This window comes from Gastrolobium bilobum, unplaced genomic scaffold (genome assembly GCF_033153095.1).
Source record: "Gastrolobium bilobum isolate Gb01-03AN ecotype WA unplaced genomic scaffold, APGP_CSIRO_Gbil_v1 utg44380, whole genome shotgun sequence".
Classification (NCBI taxonomy): Eukaryota; Viridiplantae; Streptophyta; class Magnoliopsida; order Fabales; family Fabaceae; genus Gastrolobium; species Gastrolobium bilobum.
Window position 1 is genome coordinate 81,861 of NW_026895315.1, and position 20,434 is coordinate 102,294.

The following is a 20,434-nucleotide window of genomic DNA, read 5'->3' on the forward strand; positions in this document are numbered from 1 at the left end:
TCCAAAATTCATCAAATGTCCAAAATTTCACTATCCACAAATAAACTATATAAATAAGAGGTAGTCTACATGTAGCAGATCATTGTGTACAATAGGGGTGTTCGCTAGGGGTGTTCATCAACCTATCCAAACCGATTCAAACTGCGGTGTCCGAACCGAAAAATTGATAACCGAATAAATTGAAAACCGAAAAAAAATTGCAAATTTTAATTGGATTGGATCGGTTTTCGGATTGGTAGATGAAAACCGATCTAATCCAAACCGATCCAATATATTAATTTCCTTCTACCTACTTGGGTCTTTCTCCAATCATAATTCAAAAATTTCTAAACCCAAGACCCATTAACCCATCAACTAAACCAAGAAAAAATCTAATCACATCTCATTAACAAAATTTCATCTATGTATACCTTCATATCTCATTGTCTAAAAAAAAAACTATATTATCGTTTACTGACGCTTTTGTATTTTAAAAAAAAAATTACATAGCCAATATATACAAAAGATGTTATTTGCACAATAATCATAAAATAAATTTTAGGATTTTCAAAAAACCAAAAATCGATCCAATCCAAACCGAAAAAAATTAGATTGGATCGGGTCGGATTTGAAAAAAAATTCAAACCGAATGGATGATTACATGCTCAAACTGAAGGGATTGGATCAGATGATTTTTGCTTCTAAAACAGATCCAATCCAGACCGCGAACACCCCTAGTGTTCGCGTTTGGATTGAATCGGTTTTGGAAGAAAAAATCATCTGATCCAATCCTTCGGTTTGATTATGTAATCATCCATTCGGTTAGGATTTTTTTCAAATCCGATCCAATCCAATTTTTTTCGGTTTGGATTGGATCGATTTTCGATTTTTTGAAAATCCTAAAATTTGTTTCATGATTATTGTGCAAATAAAATCTTTTGTATATATTGACTTTGTAAAAAAAAATTATTGAAATACAAAAGCATCAGTAAACGATAATATAATTTTTTTTTTGTCGAAGAAATATGAAGCTCTACACAGATGAAATTTTGTTGATGAGATGTGACTAGGCTTTTTTGTGGGTTTAGTTGATGGGTTAATGGGTCTTGGGTTTAGAAATTTTTGGGCTATGATTGAGGAAAGACCCAAGTAGATAGAGGGGATATAATATATTGGATCGGTTTGCTGGATTGGAACGGTTTTCATCAACCAATCTGAAAACCGATCCAATCCAATTAAAATTTGTGAGTTTTTTTTTTTGGTTTTTGGTTTATTCGGTTATCGATTTTTCAGTTCGGTCACCGCGGTTCGAATCGGTTGATGAACACCCCTAGTGTACAATAATAATGGCTTATAGCCCAAGACGTATAGTGTGTTCATTATGACAATTAAGATAGTATAGAATTCATTTTGGGTCTCTTCCATAGACACTTGCGAGAGTACAAATACAAGATATAATTATCAATCACTAGTTGGATATCCTGACCCTCTTAAATTGAACAATTATAATTTAATTTAATAAATTTATTATTAATTTAGAAAATATAATAATGTTATTCAATATCTTAATTATTAAATAGTAAATATTATCTATGATATTAATTAACATGTACATTATGTAAGAAAATAAAAATAAAAAAAGATGTGAAATTTGGAAAGATGATTATGAAACTACTACGCGGTAGATAAGGGAAACACAATGAATATGCTTATTAGGAGCACTTTTTTGGTGCTGTAGCATGTATGTATCCCAAAAAAGTAAAAATTTGAGATTCGATGGGAAATACTTAAAAAGAAATAGATTAAATGAGATTTTTTTTTTCTTTTTGATAAAAAGATGTATCCACTTGAATACATCTGATGTACAGGAGAAATTTCAATTTACTATGGGTCAACTTAATGTTTTAGTATTTCGGTTGTACCGAGTACTTATTATATTATTTATCAAATATGATAAAAAATAATATTTTTATTTTATCCTTATTTGTATTATTATTTTTACCATAAGATCAGTTGAAGTATACGATATAATTTTGTAGACTTGATTTTGGTCCGGTTCAAACTGGGTCAACCGATTATTCGAGATCTGATGTCCATCTTCAATCGATGAGGACATCGGGTTACCAAAATTCGGGTCAACCCAACCTGTCTGAGTCGTGTTTTAAAACACTGGTCTAAAAGATTATGATAAAAATCATTAAACTAATTTCAATTAGCTTTTGCTAAGTTAGCTCGAAATAATCAAACTAATTGATCCGAAGAACTAATTGTGTTAATTGGTGAAGTTTTTATTTCCAAACCAATCCATTCCAACCCTCATAACACACTTAATCCTACATTTTATACTTACGCCCTATGATTGCCAAGAATTATAGGGTGTGCATGACAATCATTATGTTCCCTGGTACTGTTTTTGAGAAGAAATAATTTTTTTCTATTTCTGAGTCTTGGAACAGTTTTTGAGAAAAAAAATTGTTTGATAATATGTTCTATTTTTATTCCGAGAATGATAATTGCGTTTGATAACACAACAAATAATATAATAAAAAATTATTTCTATTAAGCATAAAAGAATTTCGGATCATCACTTTCCTTTTCATGTAATGTGGTGGTGGTGGTGGTGGTGGCAAAGTGGCTGTGGTGACAAAGTGGCGGTGGTGACGATAGTGGTTTGTGGCGATGATGGTGACTATAATAACCCTAATTATATGAATTTTAAATTAGAGGGTTATGATGAGGACCTTATGGTCATAAATAGAATGAGAATGAAATTCTAAGAAATTGGATACCCATATTGAGGGTATTCTAGTCAGGTGAATTTTCATCTGTTATTTTTGACTGCTGACGCAGTAATAGACCGTAGAATAGCTCCAGTAAAGTGAATTTAAGTTAGAGAGCTATCTTAATGATATGAATATCATAAATGATGTAAGCATAAGATTTGATGAAGTTTGATACCCATATTGGGGGTATTCTGAACAGTTGAGTTTTCAGCTATTGTTTTTGATTGCTGACGCAGTCACAGTCTGTAGAATAGCTTCAATCTAGAAAATTATAGTTAGAGAGCTAATCTAATTATATAAACATCATGAATGAGGTTAGTATATGATTTGATGAAGTTTGATACCCATATTGGGGTATTTTGAAAAAGTCACTTCTGCCGGATATTTTGTACTGCTGTAGGAGCAGACGGTAGAATCCTGGAACGGGAAAAAGATGAGAAAATGGAAATAAAGATCAATATATGCCTAACAAGTCATAATTAGACCCATAATGTTAAAGTTAAGAAGATTATGAAATCCTGGTACAGTTAAGAACACCGGTAAAAACTATAGTGCAATTAAACAACTGTTAGTGGATCTGTGATCTACTAATCAAAATTTTAAGTTATGAACATGATAATTAGACAAAATTAATGTTAAGTACTTAAAGTTAGAGTCTTGGGGGTTTTCGGGTAAAAATTTGACGATGGTTCAGATAAAAATTACACCGGGTCTCACTGAAGGACAAGGTGTCACTTAAGTGACATGGCAACCCTAATTAGGGCACCTTCCCCTCCATTTTCTGGTCAGATTCCAACATCCCTTTCTCACTTCTCTCTCTAAAATTCAAACTTCAAACTTTGCTCTCACTTCTCTATAAGATTTCATCTCCAAAACCTCACCAAATCACCAAACCTCCTTCATCAAAGTTGTTCCTCTTATCATCCTCTTCAAGAATATACCATTTTTGTTGCTAGAAAACAAAATTTTGTGGTGACTCTCCTTCTATACAGCCACGGTTTTGACAAGTTCAAGCCTTGGAGATGATGTTTTGAGTTCTCTTTGAAGAACACTGATTTGGTTCTTGTTTACTTGAGTTTTAGTATAACTATCTTGAATCTTTTTCTTGAAAAATCTCACCTTTGAGTTGTGTTCTTGAGTTTTAACTTTGAGCCTTTCTTAAAGGTGTGTTCATTGTGGAAAAGATGCATCCTTGCTTGAGAAAAGTGGAATCTTGAAGCCTTGGAGCTAACTTGAAGAAGTAAGCATGATTACTTGGAGAAATGTTGACCAAAATGCTTTCCCATCCACCTATATGATTCAGCCATCATGAGTTTTCTATGGGGTTGATGTTTTAATTTGATAAAAATGGGTTCTTGATGTTCAAAAGTGTGGATAACCATAAGTGGAACTAAGGAAAAGGTTAAAAATGCAACCTTTAATCTTAAGAACACTAATTATGACCAAGGAATGAATTTGAACCCTAATAATACCACCTAATCAAATCTGTCCTAAATAGTATGATTAGGGTTTTATGTTTAAAATTTAATTAAATGATGGATTAGTGGACTAATTAAGTGTAGGGCTTAATTAACTAATGAAATGGTAAAGTTAACAAGTTAAAAACCTAGTTTTTATAACTTAAACAATTCAGCCACCTAAGGACCAATTAGGGTTAGGATGTTAAAAATTGGTTCAAGACCTAATTAGGATACTATTCTAAGGTTTAAGTGAGGCGGACCATGCATAATGAATTAATTAACTATAAAAACCCTAAAATGGACCTAATGAGGGTTTAGAAGCACTAATTATGTAATTAGTGAACCTAATGAACTAAGACCTAATGTGACTATGTGAGAATGTATAAGTGACCTAATAATAGAAAAATCCTAAAATTAAAGTGACTTAGAGTTTCTAACCAAAGATAATTAGGATTTGCTAATTAAACAGTTTTTAGGCTAACTTTAGGAGAGAATATCTCCCTCCATAGAGGTACAATAGGGATGTGCCATATATCATTTTGAAGCTTGAGATGTTAGTTATGTGTTGTCAAAGGATTTGTTAATTAAATAAAAAGGTGTCTAGTTGTCTGCATAAAAATTTGAGAGAAATTGGTTTAGTATATTTTCCAGAATCGCAGAAATGGTAAAGGATGTTTATGGCTCTGTTCGGAGTTGGCAAACAGCTTTGCTTGTCCAAATTCAAATGGTGATAACCGGAGCTAGAAAACTCCAAATGAGGCATGTGTTACCTTTTTGGAAATTTAATTGAGTATAGATTAACATACTAAAAGACGAGAATTTAATAACAAGTGAGTTGCGCTTAGTGACTAGAAAACAGAAGCATGTACAGTTGTGAGAATATAAGTTTAAAAGGGGTCCTCAAGGATCTTCCACCCCAAGCTCACTTACATGTGCAATATAAGTTTAAAAGCAGTTCATCAATATCATTTCTAAAACAGTGCAATGCAGCAGATAATCATGTCATGTGTGTCAATTCTATTCTACTGGCCAGAGAAATGCATGATTTATATACGTCTAATACCCACAAATAGTGCAAGACGCTACTTGCATCCACCCCGGATCACCGTCTTGTATGACGCCACATACTCAGGCTTACCGTCAAGATAGAATAACACATGCATATTAAAAGCCATTACACATAAAGCTCAACAGCATTTCAAATATCCAAAACATGTAACACAGCATGCATATAACCCTACCCCCATGGGACATGGTGGAACCACAACATGGCTAAACTGAGGACACGAAAGCTTACCTCGCAAGCTAAAAACCCAAACCAAGGTCCACACTAGCTCGAGGTCCACAAACAACACAATCACAATCTGTTTTAGACCAACAATTATATCAATATTCATATTCCAATATTTTACCATGATAAACAGAATTTCCAGCAACCAAAACGCGACTTATAATAGACACTGAGGTCAAACCACTGTTTCAATGGCTACGAAAATTTACAGAGTTGTAGCCCTATGTGTTAGCATCACATAGGTCTAGACGACACTCAATTTGGAGCTCTGTAGCCCAAGATATCGAATTTTTACTAAAACAGGTTCGTTGCTGTCCAGACCAAAATATCGGGATATCTCCAACTGAATATCGGGATATCTGATATCCGGATATTTCCAACCAAATATCGGGATATCCGATATCCGGATATTTCCAACCAAATATCGAGATATCAGATATCCGGATATTTGCAACCAAATATCGGGATATCAGATATCCGGATATTTCCAACCAAATATCGGGATATTTCGCGTCAGAATGCAGATTTTGCATTTCGCGAGATATCAATCCCAAGGGTCCATTTATAACACTTAATTACGTTAAAGCATGCATCTTTATATTGATTAAGGTCCACACCCCAGTTGGTTACTTGATTAACTCATTAAACATGCAAAGATCACACCTTTAACCCATTAAAACACAAGTTCAAGGTAGGTACAACTCACCAAAGCTCAAAACATAGAAGCAAAGGCTCTTGGAGCTCCACACTCTGCTTCTCCAAGTCTGACTTGAAGGGTACACCAAAAAGCTACCAAAGCTTGGCCCTTTCAACACAAAGGAAGCTCCTTGGAGCTTCACAAGCCAAGAACAAGACTCTCACCACCTCGACTCAAGAGGACAGCCCCTCCAACATTCACAAACAGCAACCCCAACACAGAACAAGGTCAACAACACAGCCCCAAAGCTACTCTCATCCACACCAAGTGTTTAAGAGAAGGATTTGTGAAGGAAGTTTCCTCACAGCTCAAGAAATGGAAGAGGAAAAACAATGGAACAGTACTCAGCAGTTGGCCAGCCCCAAGACTCACGTAGAAAATGTGTTATGGCCTAGGGTTTTGTGCTAACAAGCCTATATATAGCCACTTAACGTTTAAACACACAATATTAACTTTAATTGCTACGCTTAGCATTTTAATCCCAAACTTTGGAATCTGAAACTACACATTTTTCCAAGAATTAACATATTTTTCTTATAATTTTCTGAGCACCTTTCTGGTATGCGCTTTTCAAAGCCAGTACCAGTTTCTAGCACCAGTTCTCATTATTGGGACTTGAAACTCGTTTTACAAGTCCTACATATTATTCTAGTAATTATCAAGCACTTAATATAATTTTTCGGGATACTTTTTCGGTACGCATTTATAGCGACTAGCAGAACCAGTATCTGCACTTTTCTTCCGAAAAGCGACTTTCAGCATTATTAATCACTTACTATAATTATTAAAGCCTCATAATAATTATTAGGGTCAATTATGGAATCATTTCCTATTTTCACATAATTAATTAATTAAATACCTTAATTAACGGTGCGGGTTCTTACATTCACCCCCACCTTTTTAGGATTTTGACCTCAAAATCAGAATATACCTGTCTCGGAAGTCGGGATACTGCCGGAGAAGCTCGTCCTCTCGCTCCCAGGTACACTCCTCAGGAGTCCTTCCTGACCATTGCACTTTGACCATCGGAATGATCTTGCTCCTCAGCTGCTTCTCGCCACGATAGAGAATCTTTAGTGGTCCTACGGGAGTCTTTAAGTTCTCCCGAACCTCCACATCATCCGGTTGCACCACGTGTGACAGATCTGTTATGTACCTCCGAAGCTGAGACACGTGAAACACGTCGTGGATGTTAGCCAGGTTCGGAGGCAAGGCAAGCCGGTAGGCAACAGGTCCTACTCTACCAAGAATCTGGTATGGCCCAATAAACCGCGGGCTCAGCTTCCTCACTCCGAGTGCCCGTCCAACACCGGTGACAGGTGAAAGTCTCACAAACACGTGCTCACCCTCACTGAACTTCAGTGGACAATGCTTGACATAGTAGTAGCTTTTCTGACGATTCTACGCCTGCTTCTGCTTTTCCCAGATCATCTGGATCTGTAGGGTGGTATCTTGGACAAAGTCCAAGCCAAACAACTCACGATCCCCAACCTCAGACCAGCAGGTAGGTGTACGACACCTCCTACTGTAGAGCGCCTCGTAGGGTGCCATGCCCAGGCTAGCATGAAAACTGTTGTTATACGAAAACTCCACCAATGGAAGGTACCTATCCCATGCCGAGCCCTGCTCCAACGTGCAAGCCCGCAACATGTCCTCCAAAGTCTGGATAGTCCGCTCAGTCTGTCTATCAGTCTGAGGGTGATAGGTTGTACTCAGTCTCAACTGCGTACCAAAAGCTCCCTGCAGCGCCTCCCAAAACCGAGATGTGAACTTCGGGTCCCTATCACTAATGATACTCTCGGGCACCCCGTGAAGCCTCACGATCTCGCGAACATACAGTTTGGCCAACTGCTCTGTAGTGGAGCTCACCTTCACTGGAAGAAAATGGGCAGACTTTGTCAATCTGTCCACAATGACCCATATCGAGTCACAGCCAACCTGAGTCTTCGGCAAACCCACAACGAAGTCCATGGAAATGCTCTCCCATTTCCACTCTGGAATCTCAAGAGGTTGAAATTTACCAGACGGCTTCTGGTGTTCAATCTTCACCTTCTGGCAGATCAAACACTTGGACACATACACAACTATGTCCTTCATTCCTGGCCACCAGAAATTTCTCTTCCGGTCTTGGCACATCATTGTAGCACCAGGATGAACAGTAAACTGCCCCTTATGGGCCTCCGCCATAACCTCTTCGGTCAAGGGACCTCGAGGAATCACAATACGCTTCTGAAACAACAGAAGTCCATCCTCATTCCAAGACACACCGTCTTGGTTCTTCACGTAGTCAAGACACTCTCTCTGCACTTGTGCCTCTTGGATTTTCTCCATAAGCTCATTCCTGACTCTCACAGTCTCCATCTCGAGAAGTGAACTCCCAAACAAGGTGGTCACCTTCAGATCTCGAAACTTCTTTATGAGGTCGAAGTCACCCATCGTCAAACTGGATAGACTCACGAATTTCCGACTCAAAGCATCAGCTACCACATTGGCCTTGCCAGGATGGTACTTCAACTCAAAGTCGTAGTCCTTCAGAAACTCCATCCATCTCCTCTGCCTCATGTTCAGCTCTTTCTGATCAAACAGATACTTCAAGCTCTTGTGGTCACTGAACACCGCAAACTGCATGCCAAACAGGTAATGCCTCCAAATCTTGAAAGCAAACACAATCGCAGCCAACTCCAAATCATGAGTCGGGTAGTTCTCCTCATGAGGCTTCAACTGCCTCGAAGCAAAAGCAACAGCTCTACCAAACTGCATGAACACATAGCCCAGCCCCTTTCCAGAAGCATCACAGTAAAGCTCAAATTGCTCCTCAGGATCAGGAAGGATCAACACAGGTGAAGAAGTTAATCTCTCCTTCAACTCCTGAAAGCACGCCTCACACTCGTGAGTCTACACAAATGGAGTCTCCTTTCGGGTAAGGCGAGTCAAAGGGAGAACCATCGTGGAGAAACCCTTGATGAACCTCCGATAGTAACCTGCCAAATCTAAGAAGCTCCTCACCTCCGTAACTGTCTTGGGCCTCTCCCAATCCAGTACGACCTCAATCTTGTTGGGATCCACTGCAACTCCATCTGCTGAAATCACATGCCCCAGAAACTTGACTGATTTGAGCCAAAACTCATACTTAGAAGGCTTAGCATAAAGCTTTTTCTCCTTCAGCACTTGCAGAACAATCCTTAGATGCTCCGCATGCTCCTCCTCAGTCTTGGAGTAAATTAGGATGTCATCAATGAAGACGATCGCAAACTGATCCAGATACGGCTGGAAAATCCTGTTCATGTAATCCATGAACATTGCCGGCGCATTGGTGAGTCTGAACGGGATCACCAAATACTCAAAGTGACCGTATCTCGAACGAAACGCGGTCTTAGGGACATCCTCCGGCTTCACCCGAATCTGATGGTATCCGGACCAGAGATCAATCTTTGAATACACATAAGCACCCCTGAGCTGATCCAACAGATCTTCAATCCGAGGAAGGGGATACTTGTTCTTGATTGTCACCTTGTTCAACTGCCTGTAGTCGGTGCACAATCGCATTGTCCTGTCCTTCTTCTTCACAAAGATGACCGGTGCTCCCCAACGAGACACACTCGGTCTGATGAAATCTTTCGCCGAAAGATCCTCAATATGCTTCTTAAGCTCAGCCAACTCCGGTGGCGACATCCGATATGGAGCTAAAGAAATCGGCCCCACACCAGGCAACAAGTCAATGAAGAACTCTATCTCCCGTTGTGGCGGGAACTCAGGAATCTCCTCAGGAAACACCTCGAGGAACTCCCCCACCACAGGAATGCCAGTGATATCCTCCTGTGTCCCACTCACCAAACCTCCCAACATGACATAACCAAATGCCCCTGCTCTCAAGGCCTTCCTAGCCTGCAGCAATGAAATATATGGCGAGGAACTAGCTGTAGAATCACACGGAGACATCACCACGCGCTTTGCACAACAATCAATCAGTGCACATTTTCTAGACAACCAATCCATGCCCAGAATAATCTCAAGGTTGGCCATCGGCAATCCTATCAGATCTACCGAGAACTCACGACCATCCCACTGAAACGCTACATTGCGATGTACAGTGGTAGAATCACAAACTTCTCCGGTGGCGGTAGTCACCCGCAACGGTGGAGAAAGCACAGACATGGGCAACTCAAGCCCCAAAGCAATCGGGGTAGCAACAAACGAATGCGTAGCCTCAGAGTCAAACAATGCATCAACAACAATACCACCAATAGACACAGTACCTCTAACAAGGTTCGGAGCGCGGTCCGACTGCTGCCTACCCAAGGTGTACACACGCCCAACAGAAGGTGGCACTGCAGGTGCCGAAGTAGAAGCCATCGGAACCATCTGTAAAGGAACTGCCTGAACAGCTGCAGCTCTCGCCGTCGACGACAGACAGTCTCTAGAAAAGTAGCCCTCCTTGCCACACTGGAAACAAACCAACTGCCCCGAAGCACAACGTCCCACATGCTCCTTTCCACACCCCGCACATCTCGGAGTGGAATGAGGACTAGCAAAACTCTCCTGCTGTGAAGCAGTCCTCTTGAACTGACCAGACGTATGCCTAGTCGCCAACTGTTTACCCTTGCCTTTCCCAGCAAACCTCTTGTCCTTCCAGGACGTAGTAACAGGAGTGGAACCAACAGTCCCCTTGGTCTCGTCGACCTTGGCCCTCTTGGCCTTACTCGCTATGCAGACATCCTCAATGTCCTTACACTGCTGAACCAGTGTACCAAAGTCTCTCGAAGCAGCTCCAGCTAAATGCTCAGCAATCACCTCACTAAGTCCTCTACGGAACTTAGCAACCAGAAACATCGGAGTAGGAGGAACCATCCGGAAGTGCGCAAACTTCACTAGCTCATTGAACTTGGCCAGGTACTCATCAACAGTCATCGAGCCCTGGACCAATCTATCAAACTCCCCATGCTTCCTCTCCTGCGCATCATAGGGAAAGTATCTGCCCAAGAAACACTCCTAGAAGAATGGCCATGTCAAAACACGACCCTGCATCTCATAAGCACGAGAGGTGTTCGTCCACCACTCATGGGCATCGCCCTCCAGCATGTAAGTCGAGAACATCAGCTTCTGCGGATCTGTACACTGCATGACCCGAAATATCTTGTCTAGCGACTCCAGCCATCTCGCAGCAGCAATAGGATCCAAAGACCTCTCAAACACAGGTGGCTTATGCTTCCTGAAAGAATTCAGCCGGCGATCTATCACATCACGATCCTCAGCATGCTCTACCAGAGTCTCCCTCGTCTCAGCGACTTGAGCAGCACTGCCAATGTGACTCAGGCTCTCATCCTGAACACTAGGTGGAGGCGGCGGCGATGGTGGCGGTGGTGCCTGGCCTACAGCAGGACCAGCCCTCATCTCCTCCAACATGACTCTCATCATCGTCATGTTCGCCATCCTGTTCGCCTCGAGGACATCCTCAGTGGTCCTCCGGTTCGCTTCACGAACCTCTTCTGCGGCTATCCGGTTCGCCTCGCGAACAACATCCATCATTGTCGCGTTGGCCAATCTAGTGGCCTCCTGATCGGCTAACCTAGCCGCCTGCATCTCAGCCAATGCGGTCAGGATAGGATCGGGTTGATCCTCATAAGTCTCTCGTGTTCTCCCGGACCTTACCATGACTCTGCACAAGTTACAGAAATTATGAGTTGATCAGGCCCACGCAATGCGATTACATATGCAGTATCATAATAAAATTCGACGGAGTAAACACACAAGACAGACACAACCAAACATCTTAAATATTGCAATACATACAGGCTTTTCCCTCGAACCATTGCTCTGATACCATAAATGTATCACCCCGTATATATCCGGTAATGTTATCATACTATCGTATTAAGCAGCGCTTAATTAAAAATGCAGAATATCTTTTTCTTTTCAATTATGATGTCATTATCATTACCAACTTGCTTATTAATCAATTAATAAAACATCGCCTGTATGTAATTGCAATAAAACAGCTAACTGAAATACCTCATAACATAGATAATAAAAGTGTGGCTCTAGTCACGGAACTACAACAACGTAGACCGGACCATCTAACAGTTTATACAACTCCAATCTAAAAGTACTAACATAAAGTGTCATGGACAATCCCCATGCTCACTCAAATAAGGCAACACGCCCAATATCAGTCTCAACAACAACATAAACATACATAGCGGAAAACATAAACAGCATCCAAATCCAGTCATGGCAGCAATACAACATAATATCATAATCAGCCAAGCTCTAGCCTCCTGCCGCCAGAGGCATCAGTCACCATACTACCTGAACCTGAAATAAGCATTCCCCAAACGTGGGGTGAGATCTCTAAACAAGAAATCTCAGTAAGACAAGGGGTCCTCAAGGATCTTCCACCCCAAGCTCACTTACATGTGCAATATAAGTTCAAAAGTAGTTTATCATTATCAGTTCTAAAATAGTGCAATGCAGCAGATAATCATGTCATGTGTGTCAATTCTATTCTACTGGCCAGAGAAATGCAGGATTTATATACGTCCAATACCCACAAATAGTGCAAGACGCTACTTGCATCCACCCCGGATCACCGTCTTGTATGACGCCACATACTCACGCTTATCGTCAAGATGGAACAACACATGCATATTAAAAGCCATTACACATAAAGCTCAACAGCATTTCAAATATCCAAAGCATGTAACACAACATGCATATAACATACCCCCATAGGACATGGTGGAACCACAACATGGCTAAACCGAGGACAAGAAAGCTTACCTCGCAAGCTAAAAACCCAAACCAAGGTCCACACTAGCTCGAGGTCCACAAACAGCACAATCACAATCTGTTTTAGACCAACAATTATATCAATATTCATATTCCAATATTTTACCATTATAAACAGAATTTCCAGCAACCAAAATGCGACTTATAATAGACACTGAGATCAAACCACTGATCCAATGGCTACGAAAATTTATAGAGTTGTAGCCCTAGGTGTTAGCATCACATAGGTCCAGACGGCACTCAATTTGGAGCTCTGTAGCCCAAGATATTGAATTTTTACTAAAACAGGTTCGTTGTTGTCCAGACCAAAATATCGGGATATCTCCAACTGAATATCGGGATATCTGATATCCGGATATTTCCAACCAAATATCGGGATATCCGATATCCGGATATTTCCAACCAAATATCGAGATATCAGATATCCGGATATTTACAACCAAATATCGGGATATCAGATATCCGGATGTTTACAACCAAATATCGAGATATCACATATTCGGATATTTACAACCAAATATCTGGATATTTCGCGTCAGAATGCAGATTTTGCATTTCGCGAGATATCAATCCCAGTGGTCCATTTATAACACTTAATTACGTTAAAGCATACATCTTTATATTGATTAAGGTCCACACCCCAGTTTGTTACTTGATTAACTCATTAAACATGCAAAGATCACACCTTTAACCCATTAAAACACTAGCTCAAGGTAGGTACAACTCACCAAAGCTCAAAACAGAGAAGCAAAGGCTCTTGGAGCTCCACACTCTGCCTCTCCAAGTCTGACTTGAAGGGTACACGAAAAAGCTACCAAAGCTTGGCCCTTTCAACACAAAGGAAGCTCCTTGGAGCTTCACAAGCCAAGAACAAGACTCTCACCACCTCAACTCAAGAGGACAGCCCCTCCAACATTCACAAACAGCAACCCCAACACAGAACAAGGTCAACAACACAGCCCCAAAGCTACTCTCATCCACACCAAGTGTTTAGGAGAAGGATTTGTGAAGGAAGTTTCCTCAAAGCTCAAGAAATGGAAGAGGAAAAACAATGGAACAGTACTCAGCAGTTGGCCAGCCCCAAGACTCACGTAGAAAATGTGTTATGGCCTAGGGTTTTGTGCTAACAAGCCTATATATAGCCACTTAACGTTTAAACACACAATATTAACTTTAATTGCTACGCTTAGCATTTTAATCCCAAACTTTGGAATCTGAAACTACACATTTTTCCAAGAATTAACATATTTTTCTTAGAATTTTCTGAGCACCTTTCCGGTACGCGCTTTTCAAAGCCAGTACCGATTTCTAGCACTAGTTCTCATGATTTGGACTTGAAACTCGTTTTACAAGTCCTACATATTATTCTAGTAATTATCAAGCACTTAATATAATTTTCCGGGATACTTTTTCGATTCGCATTTATACTGACTAGCAGAACCAGTATCTGCACTTTTCTTCCGAAAAGAGACTTTCAACATTATTAATCACTTACTATAATTATTAAAGCCTCATAATAATTGTTAGGGTCAATTATGGAATCATTTACTATTTTCACATAATTAATTAATTAAATACCTTAATTAATGGTGCGAGTTCTTACAATTATGAAATCCGGGTATAGTTAAGAACACCGGTAAAGCTTATAGTGCAATTAAAACACTATTAGTGGATCTGTGATCTACCAATCAAATTTTTAAGTTATGAACATGATAATTAGACAAAATTAATGTTAAGTACTTAAAGTTAGAGTCTTGGGAGTTTTCGGGTAAAAATTTAACGACGGTTCAGTTAAAAATTACACCGGGTCCCACTAAAGGACAAAAGCCACTAAAGTGACATGACACCCCCTCATTAGGGCACCCTCCTCTCTTCCTTCCTTGCTGATAAGCGCCCCTCCTCACCTTCTCTCTCTCTCTAAATTTTAAATTTTGAAAACTCTCTCACTTCTATCTAAGATTTCTTCACCTAAATATCTCCAAACTGTAAGAACCCGCACCGTTAATTTAGGAATTTAATTAATTAAATATGAGATTAATGAGATAATTCCATAATTGATCTAATAATTATGAGAAGGCTTAAATAATTATAGTAAGTGATTAATAATGCTGAAAGTCGTTTTTCTGACGAAAAGTGCAAATATCGGTTCTGCCTCACGGTATAAATGTGTACCGATAAAGTATCTCAGAAAATTATGAAAAATATGTATATATCACTAGAATAATATCTAGGACTAGTATAACAAGTTTGGAGTCAGGTCAATGCTAGGTCAATTGGCAGAAGCAATCAGAAGCAGACCTCAAGGAACCTTGCCAAGCAACACTGAAGTTCCAAAGAAGAATGGAGAAGAACAGGTCAATGCTATATCATTACTGAGTGGTAAAACCGTAGATGAGCCAGAAGTCATAAAGAACTACCATGAGCAGAAGCAGAAGGCATTGAATCAGAATGAAGAAGATAAAGTTGCTGAAGAGGAGGAAAATCATGATTAACTCAAAGAACCTCAAGTTGCTGGCACTGAGAATATTGCTATAGCAAAGCCACAACAAGATCAGACTGTCAGCAAAGCAACACGACCACCATCTCCCTTTCCTCTAAGATTGCAGAAGCAAACTGATGACAAGCAGTACAAAAAGTTCCTTGATGTTCTAAAACAGTTGCATATTAATGTACCCTTGGTTGAAGCTCTTGAGCAAATGCCAAGTTATGCAAAATTTATGAAGGACATCTTGGCAAGGAAGAGGAAGATAGAGGAATATGAGACAGTAGCTCTCACCCAAGAAAGTAGTCAATACTACCTCAACAAGTTACCACCAAAGCCTAAGGATCCATGGAGTTTTACTATTCCTTGTACTATTGGTAACCAATATGTAGGTAATGCATTATTAGATTTAGGTTCAAGTATTAACCTTATGCCTAAAAGTATTTTTAGGAAGCTTGGAAGAGGAGAAGCACGTCCAACCACTGTCACGTTACTAATGGCTGATAGATCATTGACTTATCCAGAAGGAAAAATTGAAGATGTGTTGGTAAGGGTGGATAAATTCATTTTTCCCACTGACTTTATTGTTCTTGACTTTGAAGCAGATAGGGAAGTACCCATCATTTTGGGAAGAGCATTCTTAGCCATAGGACGAGCAGTGATTGATGTTGAGAAAAGAGACTTGACTATGAGAGTCAATGATGAGCAAGTTACATTCAATGTACTCAAAGCCATGAAGTATCCTGAACAAGTGGAAGAATGCACTAGCATGGACACTATTGATGCAGTTCTGTTACAGCAACTCAAGCAGCAAACAGAGACAGAACCACTGAATGTTGCTATAGCATAGGAATGTGAAGAAAATGAAGAAGAGATGAAGGAATGCCTTGCATGGATAGAATCCCAACCAATAAGGCCATACAAAGAGAGACACTTTAAGTCTCTTGGAGAAAGAGTGATAAAGACACTCAAGCCATCTATAGAAGAACCTCCAATCCTTGAGCTCAAACCACTGCCCCAGCATCTTAAATATGCATATTTGGGAGATGAAAATACTTTACCTGTTATTATTTCATCTTTTCTCTCTGATGCAGAAACGGAGCAGTTGCTACTAGTACTAAAGGAGCATAAAACAGCCCTCAGATGGAGCATTGTAGACATAAAAGGAATTAGACCTACATTCTGCACAGATAAAATATTGCTTCAGGAAGGCTACAGCAGCACCGTGTGTAACACCCCGTATATATCCGGTAATGTTATCATAATATCGTATTAAGCTGCGCTTAATTAAAATGTGGAATTACTTTTTTTTCTTTTCAATTATGATGCCATTAACATTACCAACTTGCTTAATAATCAATTAATAAAACATCGCCTGTATATAATTGCAATAAAACAGCTAACTGAAATACCTCATAACATAGATAATATAAGTGTGGCTCTAGTCACGGAACTAAAACAACGTAGACCGGACCATCTAACAGTTTATACAACTCCAAACTACAAGTACTAACAGAAAGTGTCATGGACAATCCCCATGCTCACTCAAATAAGGCAACATGCCCAACATCAGTCTCAACAACAACATATCATAAATAGCGGAAAACATAAATAGCATCCAAATCCAGTCATGCTAATGTAAGCAGTAAAACATAATCAGCTAAGCTCCGGCCTCCTGCCGCCTGAGGAATCAGTACCCATACTACCTGATCCTGAAATAAGCATTCCCCGAACGTGGGGTAAGATCTCTAATCTAGAAATCTCAGTAAGTCAGTGAGTCCTCAAGGATCTTCCACCCCAAGCTCACTTACATGTGCAATATAAGTTCAAAAGCAGTTTATCTTTTATCATTTCTAAAACAATGCAATGCAGCAGATAATCATGTCATGTGTGTCAATACTAATCTACTGGCCAGAGACAGTGCAGGTATACGTCTATCACCTACACACCGTGCAAGTACCACTTGCATTCACCCCGGTACACCGTCTTGTATGGCGCTACATACTCAGGCTTCCCGTCAAGATGAAACAACACATGCATATTAAAAGCCATTACATGTAAAGTTCAATCAACATATCAAATATCCAAAAGCATGTACACAACATGTATAAACCATACCCCCATGGGACATGGTGGAACCACAACATAGCTAAACCGAGGACACGAAAGCTTACCTTGCAAGCTAACTCCAAAAGCCAAGAGTCCACAGCTCAAAGTCCAAACACAGCAGATTCACAATCTGTTATGGACCAATACTATATCAATAATAATGCAACACAAGCATATAACTTAAAGACAACGCCTCTCCTTACGTTTTACGTCTTAAGGCTCCATACCAAGCCATAAGTCCTTAATCACTTGATTCTGACTTAGTTTAATTAAAACAGAAGTTCAACTTCATCAATCTAGGGTCCACAAACCCCCAATAGCCTACTGTAGACACAGCGCAGCTACTGTTCTACGAAATTCCAGAATATCCGGATATTCCTCGGGACCATATCCGGATATGCAATATCCGGATATCTCACTGGACGTATCCGGATATGCAATATCCGGATATCCAGAATCCCATATCCGGATACTCAAAACCCATATCCGGATATCACATATCCGTATATTCATCGGGCACATATCCGGATATTTCACGACAGAATGCAGAAAACGCATTTCGTGAAGATATCCTTCCAAGGTTGGGTTTTTAACGATTTAAAGCACCTAAACATGCATTTCTAGGTGTGTTCAACATTACCCCACAACAAGTTATCATCTTTAAGCCTTAACATGCATCAAGCTTTCATTTTTAAGTTCAAAGACTCAAGACCAAAGGTGACAAGGCTTACCAAAACTCAATCAGCCAACAAGAGGTGCTCTTGGAGCTCAAAAGGTCACTCCAAGGTTCTGTCTCTCTCTGCACACGAAAATGTAAGTTGAAGGTTGGTCCTTTCTCCACAAAGAACACACCTTGAAGCTTAACAAGCCAACTCCAAGGTTCCCACCACTCAACTCTCCAACTCAGCCCTCAAAGCTGACTCCCAACAGCCTCCCAACTTAGAACACCAGCTCTCTACATACTCACAAGGCCACTCACACAAGGCTCAAGTGTTTGGAGGTGAAGAGAATCAAGAAAGGAAGTGTCTTGGACACAAAATGGAGAAGAAACCCCAAGGAGCAGCCAAGCTGATCAGCCACCCTCACACACTCACGTAGAGAAAGCAATATGGCCTAGGGTTTAGTGCCCACTAAGGCTTAAATAGCCCACTTAAAGGTTAACACACAGTATTAACTTTAATTGCTACGCTTAGCATTTTAATCCCAAATTTTGGATTATGAGACTACATAATTTTCTAAGATTTATCATATTTTTCTTATAATTTTCTGAGCATTTTTCCGGTACGCACTTTTCCAAGCCAGTACCTCTGAAGCTAAGACACGTGAAACACGTCGTGGATGTTGGCCAGGTTCGGGGGCAAGGCAAGCCGGTAGGCAACAGGTCCTACTCTACCAAGAATCTGGTATGGCCCAATAAAGCGCGGGCTCAGCTTCCTCACTCCGAGTGCCCGTCCAACACCGGTGACAAGTGAAAGTCTCACAAACACGTGCTCACCCTCACTGAACTCCAGTGGTCGATACTTGACATCGCAGTAGCTCTTCTGACGATTCTGCGTCTGCTTCAGCTTTTCCCTGATCATCTGGATTTGCAGGGTGGTATCTTGGACAAAATCCAAGCCAAACAACTCATGATCCCCAACCTCCGACCAGCAGGTAGGTGTACGACACCTCCTACCGTAGAGCGCCTCGTAGGGTGCCATGCCCAGGCTAGCATGGAAACTGTTGTTATAAGAAAACTCTACCAATGGAAGGTACCTATCCCATGCCGAGCCCTGCTCCAACGTGCAAGCCCGCAACATGTCCTCTAAGGTCTGGATAGTCCGCTCAGTCTGTCCATCAGTCTGAGGGTGATAGGCTGTACTCAGTCTCAACTGCGTACCAAAAGCTCCCTGCAGCGCCTCCCAGAACCGAGATGTGAACTTCGAGTCCCTATCACTGATGATACTCACGGGCACCCCGTGAAGCCTCACAATCTCGCGAACATACAATCTGGCCAACTGCTCTGTAGTGAAGCTCACCTTCACTGGAAGGAAATGGGCAGACTTTGTCAATCTGTCCACAATGACCCATATCGAGTCACAGCCAACCTGAGTCTTCGGAAAACCCACAACGAAGTCCATGAAAATGCTCTCCCATTTCCACTCTGGAATCTCAAGAGGCCGAAGTTTATGAGACGGCTTCTGGTGTTCAATCTTCACCGTCTGGCAGATCAAACACTTGGACACAAACACAGCTATGTCCTTCTTCATTCCCGGCCACCAGAAATTCTTCTTCAAGTCTTGATACATCTTAGTAGCACCAGGGTGGATAGAAAACTGACCTTTATGGCCTTCTTCCATAACCTCTTCTATCAACGGACCTCGAGGAACCACAATCCTCCGCTGGAACAAAAGCAATCCATCATCATTCCAAGATACACCGTCTTGGTTCTTCACATAATCCAGACACTCTCTCCGAACTTGTGCCTCTTTAATCTTTTCTAGCAGCTCGTTCACAACATCAGATGCTTCCAACCCGAGAAGTACGCTCGCACACGGAGCGGTCACTGCCAAGTGGCGGAACTTCTCAACCACATTGAAGTTACTAAGTAGCAAACTGGACGAACTACTGGATTTCCGACTCAAAGCATCAGCTACCACATTGGCCTTGCCAGGGTGATACCTTAGCTCAAAGTCGTAGTCCTTTATGAACTCCATCCATCTCCTCTGCCTCATGTTCAACTCCTTCTGGTCGAACAGGTACTTCAAACTCTTGTGGTCACTGAACACCACAAACCTCAAGCCAAACAGGTAATGCCTCCAAATCTTGAAAGCATACACGATTGAGAAGCTGCCCATACCCGTTAAT

At 40.7% G+C, this 20,434-nt stretch overlaps 1 protein-coding gene across 1 annotated transcript; it reads left to right on the forward strand.

Annotated features, from left to right (window-relative positions):
- Positions 1–15,257: 15,257 nt before the first annotated feature.
- On the forward strand, positions 15,258–16,328 carry LOC133305259 (uncharacterized). The gene is made up of 2 exons (XM_061505423.1): positions 15,258–15,458; positions 15,519–16,328. The coding sequence occupies exons 1-2, from the start codon at positions 15,258–15,260 to the stop codon at positions 16,326–16,328; spliced, it is 1,011 nt and encodes a 336-aa protein (XP_061361407.1).
- The last annotated feature ends 4,106 nt before the right edge of the window (positions 16,329–20,434 follow it).

Bases quoted from the DNA above. Each gene is read 5' to 3' on its own strand.
- LOC133305259 (XM_061505423.1), top strand. From the start codon at position 15,258: ATGCTAGGTCAATTGGCAGAAGCAATCAGAAGCAGACCTCAAGGAACC. The intron at 15,459-15,518 runs GTTGCTGAAGAG...GCTGGCACTGAG, and splicing joins ATCAGAATGAAGAAGATAAA to AATATTGCTATAGCAAAGCC.